The following is a 14,084-nucleotide window of genomic DNA, read 5'->3' as shown; positions in this document are numbered from 1 at the left end:
ACGCAGTGGGTCTGACGAAGTGGTATTCACCCACGAAAGCTCACGCCCAAAACCTCTGTTAGTCTATAAGGTGCCACAGGATTCTCTGCTGCTTTCAATTTTTTATTAAAATCTTGAGACAACTTTAGGTCATTTCATTCACAGAGAGACTGAATATAAACTTAACTAATGGCAGAGAATATCATTCTAACCAAACCTGATATAACTGAGACTCCAATCTTGTAATGACCTTTAGTCAGATGTACATAGAGCTCTTCTGTTGTCAGTAGAGCTTGGAGAGGGTGCTCACAGCTCTGTCTTTCAGGGGTCACTGCAGGATCAAGACAAATTTATTACTCATCATTCAGTTATGATGCAATGGACACAATATCTATTGTATGCACTGTGATGGGGCAAGGCCAGATGGCTACAGTAAATACTGAGAAACAGGTCTGACGAAGTGGGTATTCACCCACGAAAGCTCACGCTCCAAAACCTCTGTTAGTCTATAAGGTGCCACAGGATTCTCTGCTGCTTTCACAGATCCAGACTAACACGGCTACCCCTCTGATAATAAAAAAATTGGGTCTTGTTGCTGAAGGGATTTAAAAAGTCACCTATAAAACAATCAGACCATACTTCCTGTTGTTGGTTCCCTGAAACTATTTTGAGAAATTGCTATAAAAGAATTGACCCACATGCAGAGGTGAAAGTAAGCTGGAACACCATGCCGGACCCGACCGCCTTCCCCAGGCTGGCGATTTAAAGTGCCAGGGCTCCCGCCGCTGCAGGGAGCCCTGGGACCTTTAAATCACCGCCCGAGCCCGGCTGCTGGAGCCCCAGGGTAGGACAGCAGGGCTCCCTCAGAGATTTAAAGAGCCTGGAGCTCCGCTGCAGTAGTGGTGGCCAGAGCCCCAGGCCCTTTAAATCTCCCGGAGTCCTGGGGCTCCCAGCTGCCACTGCAGCTAGTAGCTCTGGGGGTAGCTGGAGCCCTGGAGCTTTAAATCTTGATTTAAAGGCCCCGCCTCTTCTAGTTGAGGCCCCACCCCTGCCCAGGACTCCAGCATACCAGTAAATCCTTTAACTTATTTTTACCACTGCCCACATGGGAGTTGTAGGTAACCATTCTGGAACGTCCTAAGCATGTGTTTAATTCCTCCCTCTCCATTCTCCCTCCAAAAAAATAATTAGAAAGTACTTTGCCATCCTTTAAAGTTTAAACCATTTGAAGTAAAGTCCATTTTTGCACTCTCCACAAGACCCCTTTTAATTTCCAGTTTTATAACCTCTGTATGCTTTCCATTTGAAATATCACATTAATTTATTTTATCCTCTCAGAGCATTTCCATTGTTATTTCTGTAACAAATAGAGTTCAACAAAATGCATTATTAATATAAACATGAAACAGCTGAGATATTAATACTTTTTAAATGACTGAAAATGTCCATCAACAAATTAAAAAAAGGCTAAAATATTTCCTTCCAAAAGTGCTGATAATAAAGGACTATTAAAAAAGAGGTATTAGACTTCAATCAAGTGAATTTTGGTGGTGCTTTGTAAATATTGAAATCAGAAAATGAAAGGAGATAATTTTTGGCTCACATGTATGCTTTGTAGTTACTGCCTATCTTTTGGATCCTGATGTCGTATTTGGAGTCTATGAAAGGTTCAGTGGTGGCGTAGGTTTGGGTAAGTGCTACCACACTGGCTATGTCCTGAAAGTCGTAGTGGTTGTCTACCTTAACCTGTTGTCATAACACAAACAGCATGAGGAAGAGAAAAATAACAAGAACAATAGTTAAGCATGTACTGTAAAATGCAATTGCAAATGACTCCTGTGAGAAATATTACTTTTTATAGCATTAGATTACAAAACAAAGAATGGACAATTTATCTGATCTGTAAAAAAAAAAGCTTTAGTTGTCAAAACTAGAATATGGCAAAAATATTCCTGCAACAAGATGTGTAATTTCTAGCCAGAAATTTAACCTTCACTGTTGTAGAAGGCAGTTATCAAGTATCGACATTACATTTTGTTGGAGGAAACCCTTATAAAATACTGATGTTTATTTTTGTGTCACATAAACAATCTCTAGGAATAGTTTTTTATAGGTATTTTATTGTAGCACTTCGGCGTTTCAGTTTTAAGGATGCAGTGAACAGTATTTCTGCGTGGGATGGATCAGTTATAATAAGAGGAAGGAAGGAAAGGAATACAAAAACCCAACCAAACCAAACAAGAAAAAACTAATTGCATTATCTAACCATGAATTCTGGAGTCTGTTTATACCATTATGTTGCAAGGAGACTGGGAGATGTTTGCTAAAGGATTGAATTCTATAGTCTTAATCCAATATGGTTCAGCTGTTCTGGCCTTCATGCATCTTCATTAGAACCCAAAACACAAATCGTTGCTTATAGGACTTCATATTTAATTTTGAGATAAGTAAATACACCTATTGGATATTTAGTATCTGTGTTGTACTTTTAAATAAGGTGACAGGCATACTAATGAAGATTTTGAGGAATAATGTGAAAACTGAATGTGTGCAAAGGCATGTGTTGGATGTACACAAACTTTACATCAATGCTTTGAAAATGTTTTGATAGTCAGGAACCAGTCCTCCAAGGTCCTAAGTGTTCTGAACTGAACTTAACTGAACTCAGGCTCAATAGAAGCTGAGGGCACTCATCATCTGACAAAAATAGCTCAGTATCTTGAAGGATGAGTTCATAGTTTTTTCAAGGTGTAACCATGTATATCAGAAGAATGTTGAGTGTAATAACTTGCACAGTGGGCCATATCCTGCTCCAACTGAAGTCTATGGGAGTTTCACCATTGACTCAATGGGAATTGGACCAAGCTCAATGTTAACTATAAGTGCCTGGATTCAAAATCTGTAGCAGCTTTGATGTCAAAGCAGCCCAATTATATTATCACAACTTTAGCCATTTCCACCAACTTTTGGATTGAAATGAAAATTTTATCTAACAAACTAGAACATTTTATAGGCCAAATTCAATGGTGATGGTTAGGAATCTGTGTAAGCTGGTCAGAAAATATATTCAAGTAGAAAAATGATACTGCACTGATTTGGCATTAAGTAGGTAATGTACAAATATGGGTAACATTCCCTCACAGTAACTGTTATGGGATGCAGGTAATATCTACCTGGCACTTCTATTACGCTAAATTCCGAAATGTATTTGACCCAGAGATTTCCACAGGCATTACACTTCTTATACACCAGGCTGAATTTACAAGTACACTTCTACCCCGATATAATGCTGTCCTCAGGAGCCAAAAAATCTTATCATGTTATAGGTGAAACCGCATTGTATCAAACTTGCTTTGATCCACCAGAGTGCGCAGCCCCACCCTCCTGGAGCGCTGCTTTACCATGTTATATCCAAATTTGTGTTATATCGGGGTAGAGGTGTATTAATAAAATGCCTTTTTATTAAGATTCTGATCTGCAAAATGGATGAGAGTAAAGAGATTACAATTTAACTAAATCTGTAAAATCTCATTCCCAATTCCTCCTCCTGTCTACAGTTTAAATTGTGTGTTCACAATAAAACTTAATTTTTACCATTCACTTTTCCCTATTCCAGATCACAAGAGACTTTTGAAAAAGAATTGAAAGGCTGATTTTTCCTAAATCCTTTTCTAGAAACTCGATAGATAGATAGATACAATGTACTAATGGCAAAGTCTTTAATGGTATAAACACTTAAGTGGGAGTTGCATTCAAATATTTGAGAAAAGTATTTGGCCACTATAGTGGAAAAATTATGAATATAAGGAAAAAGTTAGATGGTATAGAAAGAATATCATTAAAGAACCAATGTAGGTGGGAGGGGAGGAATAATGGAGTGACTAACATTAAAAAACCCTCAGACAAAGAGGAGTTCATAAATTTTCCTCAAATCAAAAGAGTAAGAACACCCAGTGTGGTAAAGTAACAATGTGGATAAGGTAAAAAGGTTCTTGGTTTTGTTTTTTAAATTCAAGTATATTTATAGACCTCTTAAAAAAAGATTGGTTGGTTAAGCCAATCAGCTCCTAGTAAGGATGTTTAAGCAATTATGTTGTTCCGTCATGGGATATTTCTGTTTGTGTCCATATTTAGTCAATAAACATGCAAATGACAAAAATCAATTTTCTACTATTCAATGGCTGATATTTCATTCATAGAATTTTTGGAAATCCAAGGGGATAAGTGTCATTTAATGACACTTTGCCCTTTTAAATCCTTTTTCATTTGAAGATCTCTTAGCACTTTGTCTACCAATTGAGTACCTGCACCCATTGACATCAGTGGAAGCATAATTGAGCCATACACTCAAACCACCACTGTGAGATGTAAGTGATATAGAAATTGTTTCACCCACCAGTGAAATGCAGTTGCCTCTGGTTTGAATGCAGCAAGTGTGCTGCAACGCTACAGGACAGGAAATGAAGAAAAGTACTGTATCCAATTGAAACTACTATGGGAAGTGAGGAAGATGTAGGAAAATTTTATTCGCCAGATTCTCAGACCTGCAAATCTTTACTTGTGCTTATAAACCTGACTTTTCAAGTAGTTCTGCTGCAGGCAACAAAATTATCATATAAGGCCCTGATTCAGGAAAGCATTTGAGCATGTGCTTAAGTCCATTTCTCAAGACCAGAATTTAAGCTGTCTGGTGATGTAAGCAGATGCTTAAGTACTGTCCTGAATAGGGACCCAAGTAAGGCTTTGCAGAATCAGAACCCTGAGTTGGAATTTGGCCAGCTCACAAGTTTTAACACCTATTGTGGAGAAGTTTATATATTTTAATATTTAGGCAATTAAAATGTAGACTAGCACCAGAAAACCCCTAGCAATATATATAAATAGGACCTGCACCTTTCCCATGCCTGAATGAGCATGTCCAATCTTCACGACAACTGGAAACGTTGGCAGTGTTAACTAAGAGGGGAAGAAAAGAAAAACAATATTAATTTAACTGACCGTTGAAGTCATGAACATTTTAATATTAATGAAAATAACTTCTTCTGAAGTAGCTGTTCAGGATTCATTAGAATTTTTTTCATCCTGGTTTAAACTTGCCTGCATATCTTCATCTATCAAACTGGTGTTTGCAAGAGCACATCATTACTATGTTACATTCCTCTCTGTCCTATATAACACTGCCTTTAGTTTATACAAAACAACAAAAATGCAGTGAAACAGCTCTTCCCATGTGGATATTTTAGAAGTATCCATGATTGCTCAGCTATTTAATTTGAACCCAAGTGTTTGTTTAAACAGAGCTGTGCTACATTATGAATTACAAAGGTCTAGAGGGTGAAATTGTTAATCTGAGTCTTGATCGGTGGAGCAGTGTCCACAATGATCCTGTTGTATGTGCTTGTGTGACAACAGAAGACAACAGAAGAAGAGAACGTCTTCCTTACAGAAACAATTGATACCACAGGAAATGCACACACAGCAGAATACTTACAAGAAGTAGCAATAAAAGCTATAACAAACTATGAAAAAAATTCAAATGTCCAGTATGCAACTTGGTCACAGACAATGCTGCAAATGTATCCAAGATGAGAAGAAATTATTTAAAAGAGAGTCCCAAGCTAATAACATACGATTGCAGTGCTTATCTGATGCACCTCCTAACCAAAGACTTCAGTGTTCCAGAAATAAAGGCTAATGTTGTTCAAATTGCAAAATACTTCCGTAACAACCACTTTGCAGCAGCTGCTCTGAAAAAACTGGGAGGAACCAAGCTAACTCTCCCACAAGACGTGCAATGGAACTCAGTAGTGGACTGTTTTGAGCACTGTATCAAGAACTGGCCTAATGATGACAGTTTGTGAACAAAATCTTGAAAAAATAGAAGGCATGGTCACAGCCAAAGTTCTCAACATTGGGCTTCAGAGAAATATTGAACATGTGCTGACTACCTTGAAACCTATTTCTGTAGCCTTGAGCAAAATGCAGGGAAATAGCTGTTTTATTGCTGACGCTGTTGGAATTTGGAAGGGACTGAGTGAGACCTTAAAAAGAGAAATATGCAATGACAGAATTAAATTACAAGCATTAAAAAAACGAATGGAACAAGCACTATCTCCAACTCCTTTTCTTGCAAATATCTCAATACTTGGTACTAGGCTCGAACCTTAACTACTGAAGAAGAGTTGGCTATGACATGGACATCCAGCAATCATCCCTCCGCAATGCCAACTATAATAAACTTCAGAGCTAAGAGTGAACCATCCAAGAAATATATGTTTGCTGATGATGTTTTAAAGAAAGTCACACCAGTGAACTGGTGGAAGTCACTTAAGCACTTGGATTCAGAGACTGTTGTAGTGATGATCTCACTTTTAACAGTAGTAGCTTCTTCTGCCGGTGTAGTCTTCCTTAGGACTAATTCATTCCAAATTGAGAAATTGTTTGGGACCTGAAAAAGCAGGAAAGCTTGTTTTTCTTTTCCAGATTATGAACAAACAGGAAAATGAAGGTGACAATGACTGAGTTAGCTGCAGAAGCCAATATTTTAAGTTTCTCATGTTGACCTTGCTGACCAGTCAATTTAATTTTTTTTTAAATATTTCATTTAACTATTTTAGTTAAATATTCAGGTTTTTTAAAATCAGGTTAGTTTTTAACTAAATTCAAAAAATTCATATAATTCTTTTGTTAAAATATTTTATATTTGCTGTTGAAGAAAAAAATCCAGAATTCATAACTTTGTTGTTTTAGTTAAATAAAACAATTTAAATGCCTGTCTGGTGGTGCTCTCCTCCTAATACAGCATGGCAAGAAAATCCCCCAAATATTAATGATTAACTTGTTGAATTGGAGATAGTTCACTTCCCAATGACTTCATAAATATCTGCTTCAATTACCTTTGGTAAATGAAATAACCAATCATTCATTTTCTGATATAGCTGTAAAACTACTCGGAAAAGTTTTCAAAATAAATCACTTCAAAATGTATAGTGTGTATCTTCTAAAAATGAAACCTTCATCTATCTCTGAGTTGTGAAGAATATGTATTAAGGTTACAACAACCAACAAGAATGCACTTTTATGTAGAAATCCATGAATAAATTGAGTCTTCCTGACTAGTGATTTAAATCAAATTCACGCTGACACCTTCTAGAATTTAATGGGGAATTTTAGGCATCCCTTTTTACAGTATAGTTTGAACTTTAATAACTACAGTTGTAACCCATTCATTCATTTTCTTCTTTATAAAATCTGTAGATTTGTTGAGCAGCTTAGTTGATCTGTTAGAATTGCACAATTTTGCAATCAGTATTGCTCCTCAGTAACACATTTGAGTCAATATTGCTCCAGCTGATTTTTCTATATTCCTAAAAAACAAGCAAACAAAACCCCCTACAGTTGTTTTTTGTAGGAAGTTGCGTAATAGAGTTTATTTTTTATTTATCTTTTTCCCCCCAAAGCAAATGTTGACCATGATAACAGAAAGAAAACATGAACTGAAGGTCTTAAGGCTTACAATAGAAGTTTTGAATTTCTTATGTAATGCTGTGTGTCTTCTGTTGAGAATGGCCAAGTTTAAAATAAATAGCGTACTGCAGGGAGGCATTTTGCCACAAGCCAACAAGGTAGCTAGCTAATGTTTGTTCCTTGAAATCTGGCCTCTGCTGCTGCAAGCTCCAGTTGCAGCTGGGATTTCAATTTCATTATGAGATTCTTGTGAGCCTGAATGGGGTAATTATCTTTGAATACAGCAATTGTGACTTCATACTCTTCATGCAGTAAGTCAGTCGCAGAGCTGGGAACACAGAACCCTAGTCTGCTGGTTCCTCCAAATTCGCTGCTCTAAAACCTAGACTATGCATCCTCTCTGAATTTAAACTTCTGGACAGGGCAGGAAGCAAGTGAATGGGTATATTATATCAAACAACAACTACAATGGAGTAAAAGAAAATATGTACAAGTAGGATGATTTTTAACCAAAGAAGGCATTTTGTGCATCTCATGTTTTAGATAGTGACAACCTACTGTCCTCTGCTATCTGGGAGTAAGGAAGAAAAGATGCAGTCAATGTGGAAAGGTAGGAATTCATACACAGAGCTAAAATATAAGTGGCAGTATCCTGGAAAAAAACAACAGCCACCTTAAGAATTTCAAAACATCCTATGCATAGCTAAGTTGTTTTATGTTATTGGTATAATCCTGATGACAACTGCAATACATTTAAATCTGACACATCAGAGTAGTATTTTACATCAGCAGCCTTTTGGCAGAAACAGCCAATTAAATGTTAATCACACATTTTTATTCCTAATAATGCAATTGGTCATTCCATTGAATTAAAATAGTAATTTGTGGCAAACTCAGGACAATTAGCTACCAGGAGAGGGGTAGTAATTAGTCCCAGAGGGGTTAAAAGGCCTCCCCCTATCCATTGAGGGGAGATAGCCATGGAGAAATAAGGTTCAGCTGGAACAGGGGTTACCAGGGAACTAATTAGCTTCAGCTGGCCCCAGTTGCTGGGGTCCCTTTTAAACCCTCCCTGACAGGGAAGTGGGGCCAGGGAGGGAGTGAGAGAGAGAGAGAAGTAAAGTAGCTGCCAGTGAGTAGGTGCAGCAAGACTCTGAAACTCTTCCTGCAAGGAAGATTGCACTCTCCCCGGAAGGAGAGAAAAACAGAGCAAGGGACTGACTGAGAAAGGATCAGCCAGACCTTGTGCGACCGGAAAGGACTTTTGCTTTGCCCAAGCCTGTGGCTCCAAGGCAACAAGGGACTGAGGGTATGGCTACACTTGGAAATGTGCAGCGCTGGGAGTTACAGCTGTGGTCGTACTGCTGTGTAGGAACAGCGCTGCAGTGTGGCCACACTGACAGCTACCAGCGCTGCAGTGTGGCCACATTTGCAGCATTTGCAGCGCTGTTGGGAGTGGTGCATTGTGGGCAGCTATCCCAGCGTTCAAGTGGCTGCAACGTGCTTTTCAAAAGAGGGGGGTGGGGTGGAGTGTGACAGGGAGCTTGCGGGAGACAGAGAGAGTGGATTTTTGGAGCAGACACTGTGACAGCTCCCTGCCTTGCAAGTTCAAAAGAGGGGGGTGGGGTGGAGTGTGACAGGGAGCGTCGGGGAGACAGAGAGAGTGGATTTTTGGAGCAGACACTGTGAGCTCCCTGCCTTGCAAATTCTGGCCATTTCCCCCACCCCTCTCTCAATCACTCTTAAATGTAAAAAGGCTTCAGACCAGATAAGCAGCTTCTCCGACGGACTCCCTCCCCCCCGCCGTGCTGTTTGTCTCCTCAAGCAAACAGCTGTGAACATTCCAAAGCCTCGGCTCGGCTCGCTCGCTGGAGCAAAGAGCAGCTGTGTTTGGTAGCTCCGGGGAGTACCTTCCGGTTTGTTGTAGACAGGAATTCTGGGATACCTCTTAATACCCTGGAGGCCAATAACAGCGCTGGTGAGTGTCCACACCTGATGAGCAGCGCTGCATCACCAGCGCTGGATTCGCTACACCCGTAGCAGACCAGGAGTACAGCCAGCGCTGCAGCCAGGGAGTTGCAGCGCTGACTGAGCTTTGTAAGTGTGGACACTGAGTAAGTTGCAGCGCTGTAACCCCCTCACCAGCGCTGCAACTTGCAAGTGTAGCCACGCCCTGAGACAGCAGAGGAGAAGCAGGTACTTTGCCACAAATGTAATATCATTTATGAAAGAACTATGCATTAACAAAGTTGGTTTTCAACAGAGTAGTTTATTTGACTTGCAGAAATATGTTAAAAGATTGTAAATATACTGTAAATGCAAGATTTAGGCAGATTTTGGCCATTGTTACATAACTGTGAGTGAAAATTTAGCAGCACAAAAACACAAACTTGTTACTTTTTCTTATGATGTCTCAAGGGACAACAGAATTTACTTATTATTGGGAACAAATTTGGTCATCAAGAGCCTACTTTTCACATCTTAATGTGCATGTTTACACACCCAAATATGATTAGTTCATAAACAGATAGATAGACTTCTAATTTAAGTATTTGGAAATGACCATGTAGGTGCACAATGAAACTTTGTATGCAAATGAGGGATGCTTTTGTGTGTGTAGAGTTAAGAAAAAACAGATCACAATGAGAATGAGATGTGTCCTCTGAAAAAACAGGTGATACTGTAAACTTTTTTTCTAAAAAACCAAGACTGTTGGCCAGATCCTGGCCTCCTGTTTAGCCTATCAAGGGGCATGGAAGGGGCTCCCCCAACCCTCAGCCCATTCTGTGTGGACATTTAGGGACTATAAAAAGCAAGCAATGCTAAACGTTTTCTACTACTAATTTAAATGGTTTGACTTCACTTTTGCATTTAAGACCTAACTCAGCAAAGCACTTAAACACATGCTTAATGTTAAGTATGTATAGGGAATACTTTACTGTACTGGGGTTTTAATCAGCTGCGGGTAGTTTTCTATATATAAAGCTGCCGTACTTGTAATTACTCAGGAGTAACTAAACTCATTAGTGATTTTGTCTGGTCTTGCCGTATTTGGGAACTGAACTAAACAAACCAACATAATATCAACACTTAGCATGACAGCTGGTCAAAATCTGTTAAACCCAGTGTTTGAGGTCCCCCCAAAAAACCTATCAATATAAATAAAGCTGTGTCCCCCCCCCCCGTGATCAAATGGGAATTTTCTGTAATATTTTTAAGAATGATATGCATGCAAGTGACTTACATGACCTAGGATTCCAGCCCAATGAATATAGAAGGACTAAATGCTACCCTGAGGCAGAGGAGGAGACATGAGCGGTTTGTATCATGTAACTGGCTGGGGTGGTATGAATAGGTCATTAAGGATTGGCTGAAACTAAACTACATCAGTGGAGGATCCAGAAAGCCAAGGGAATCCCAGGGACTGAACAACTGACACCTCTCAACAGGAATCTCTGCAAGAAGAAAACAATGGACCAAGAGTTGAGACTACAATAAGAGCTGGCCTTGGGACACATAAGAGCTCTCACCTGGCAATGAGAGACTGAGCAGGTGGGTGACGTTCTGTGGCCTGCAATGTGCAGGAGGTCAGACTAAATAATCATAACCATCCCCTCTAATCTTAAAGTCTATGAGAACCAAAAAGGCTTCTATAGCAGATTGGGTGGATGGAGCCCTGATATTTGCCAGTTTGAACTCTATCTTAACCTTTGCTTCTCTATACTAAGCTAAGGACTTTCCGCTGCTGTATTCCAGTTGACTAATAAATGCTACTTTGTTTTGAAAAGGCTGCTCACTGCTATGCAAAGTCCAGCTCCAAGATGGAGTTCTGGAGTCACCTGGGCAAGTCACATGTCCATGCATGACTCAGTCTTTACATGCAGAAGCCATTGTCCACATAGTCTCTTGTGTGTCTCCAGGAAGACTACTTATGTGGATTGGAGCCTTGCAAGCTCTTTTGTCTGTTAACTGCTTCCTCACTGAGCACCTAATTTGCACATTCCTTTCCCAAGAAGTGACCAAATATTCTAACTAAGGCTACTTAGAAATCAAGCAATTATACAGCCAATGTACATAACTCTGAACACACAAATGGTGCCTGCATACAACTAAGATGAACATAACCAGTAGATCATAACTTTTACATAGATGTGTTACATGGCATATATAGCAAACCTGATTCCAGTTATATCATACATACATTTTATGAGCACTCCCCCCCCCAATAAAGCCTTATGGGGTACACTGTCACACCTATAACTCCCAAAGCACTGAAGTTTAATTACTATTATTATCTTCATTTTAGAAAGAGGAAAATGAGACACAGAAGGGTAAAGTGAATTGGCCATGGTTACACAATGAATCAGTGGGACAGCTAAGAACAGAACCCTTGTCTGATTCCCCTTCCTGTGTCCTATTCTCTGGAACACACAGCCCGCAGAGATTATTTGAATTACTGTATATACTTTCTAAATTACCTATCATCCTTAACACTTATCTGTGTTCTCAACTCTGATACAACACTTTATGGGTCCCTTATTTTGACTCAACTGCACTGTCACCATTTGAATTGCCACCAACTCTTGTTTTATCCCTCTCTTGATGATATGTTTTCTGACCTCTAATTTACACTCTAAGGTTATCATCATTAATGTATGTCAAATTAATGTAAATTATGTTTTTACTTTTCCCACTTTGTTCCCATTATTTAGTAAAGATGTAAAATACTAAGTATTTCGGGAGTGAATTTGCTAATGAAATGTCTATAATCATATTTTTTTTGCAATACTTTTATCTTCTAAGCAGCAGATCCCATCTCAAATGCTTGTCTGTTAAAAATGCCTAACAAATTACTTTGCGTAGACTATAAGGACTTTGGGGCAGGCTTTTGGTTGTGTGTGCAGTACCTACTATAACAAGGCCCTGATTAGACCCTCCAGAGGCTACTGCGATGCAAATCATAACATAGCATGTAAACTATTGTTCAGTCAAATGACAGAAGCCCCAGTTTTGCATGGCTTTAGGTATGTAAATAGATCTATTAACATCCATCACTCGTGAGTAAGTTGGGGCTGATGCTCGATCGCCCATTATATGAATGCACGAATCATTGCTTCCTATGGAGCAAAAGTAATTTATCTCTTCTCTGCACGTTCCTTCACTACTGAAACCTACAGAACTCTCAGACACCAAACTCAACTAGTTCCAGATCATTATCATCAAGAATGTTACATTAGACTAGAATTAATACCAGCCTATGCAATGCTTCAAGAAAAAGCAGCAGAGAATCCTGTGGCACCTTATAGACTACAGACGTTTTGGAGCAGTGGCTCCGTGGTAATAACACTTCTCGCAGATGAAGTAGTGGAATTCCAGGCAGGTACATATATGCAGCAAGCAAGCTAGAGATAACGAGGTTAGTTCAATCAGGGAGGATGAGGCCCTGTTCAGCATGGAGGTGGAAAACCAAGGGAGGAGAAATGGTTCTGTAGTGGCAAGCCATTCACAGTCTTGTTCAACCCTGAGCTGAGTGTCAAATTTGCAGATGAATTGAAGCCAACAGTTTCTCTTTGAAGTCTGGTCCTGAAGTTTTTGCTGCAGAATGGCCACCTTAAGGCCTGCTATAGTGTGGCCAGGGATGGTAAGTGCTCTCCTACAGGTTTTGTATTGCCATTCACATATCGATTTGTGTCCATTTAATCCATTTCCGTAGAGACTGTCCAGTTTGGCCAATGTACATAGCAGAGGGCATTGCTGGCATATGATGGCGTATGTTACATGTGGATTGCAGGTGAATGAACCGGGATAGCGGGGCTGATCTGGTTAGGTCCTGTGATGGGTCACAGGTGTAGATATGTGGGCAGAGTTGGCATCGGGTTTGTTGCATGGATTGGTTCCTAGAGCTAGAGCAACTTATGGTTGCGGCGTGCAGTTGCTGGTGAGAATAGTTTCAGGGTTGGCAGGTTGTCTGGGGGCAAGGATTGGCCTGCCACGAGCCTGTGAAAGTGTGGGATCATTGTCCAGGAGGGTGTTAGATCCCTGATGATGGGTTGGGGTTAGCTTGGGCTGTATGTGATGGCACTGGGTCCTGTTGGTTTCTTCTTGGTTTGTCTTGCAGTAGGAGGCTTCTGGTACACATCTGGCTCTGTGATCTGTTTTCCTATTACTCGTGCGGGTATTGTAGTTTGAGAAGGCTTGGTGGAGATTTTAAGTGTGTTGGTCTCGTTCGAGGGGTTGGAGCAGATGTGGTTGTACCTCAGTGCCTTGGCTGTAGACAATGGATGGTGTGATGTGTCCGTGGATGGAAGCTGGAGGATGAAGGTGGCATAGCGGTCGGTAGGTTTTCGATATGGTGTTAATGTGACATCACTTATTTGACCATGGTGTCTAGATAAGGACCTCCTGTGTAGATCAACAGAGCCAGATGTGTACTCAGAAGCCTCCTACTGCAAGACAAACCCAAGAAAGAAACCAACAGGACTCAGTGGCCACACATACAGCCCCAGCTAAAACCCCTCCAACCCATCATCAGGGATCTACAACCCATCCGGAAAATAGATCCCACACTTCACAGCCTTGGGTGCAGGCCAACCTTGCCCACAGACAACCGCCAACCTGAAACGTATTCTCACCAGCAA

General features: G+C 40.1%; 1 protein-coding gene across 2 annotated transcripts in view; it reads right to left on the bottom strand.

Moving 5' to 3' along the window:
• The window catches only part of SYN2 (synapsin II), a 462,636-nt gene that overhangs the window by 63,460 nt on the left and 385,092 nt on the right, over positions 1-14,084 (bottom strand). For both annotated transcript variants that reach the window (XM_075073408.1, XM_075073409.1), the window contains exons 6-7: positions 4,873-4,935; positions 1,583-1,725 (exon numbers count right to left, since the gene is read on the bottom strand). In XM_075073408.1, the coding sequence (XP_074929509.1) occupies positions 1,583-1,725; positions 4,873-4,935 (206 nt within the window). The remainder of the gene's footprint in view (positions 1-1,582; positions 1,726-4,872; positions 4,936-14,084) is intronic.

The sequence above is a fragment of the Chelonoidis abingdonii genome, chromosome 17 (genome assembly GCF_003597395.2).
Source record: "Chelonoidis abingdonii isolate Lonesome George chromosome 17, CheloAbing_2.0, whole genome shotgun sequence".
NCBI classification, from domain to species: Eukaryota; Metazoa; Chordata; order Testudines; family Testudinidae; genus Chelonoidis; species Chelonoidis abingdonii.
Note: the sequence above shows the minus strand (reverse complement) of the source record. Positions and strands in the feature narration are given on the sequence as shown.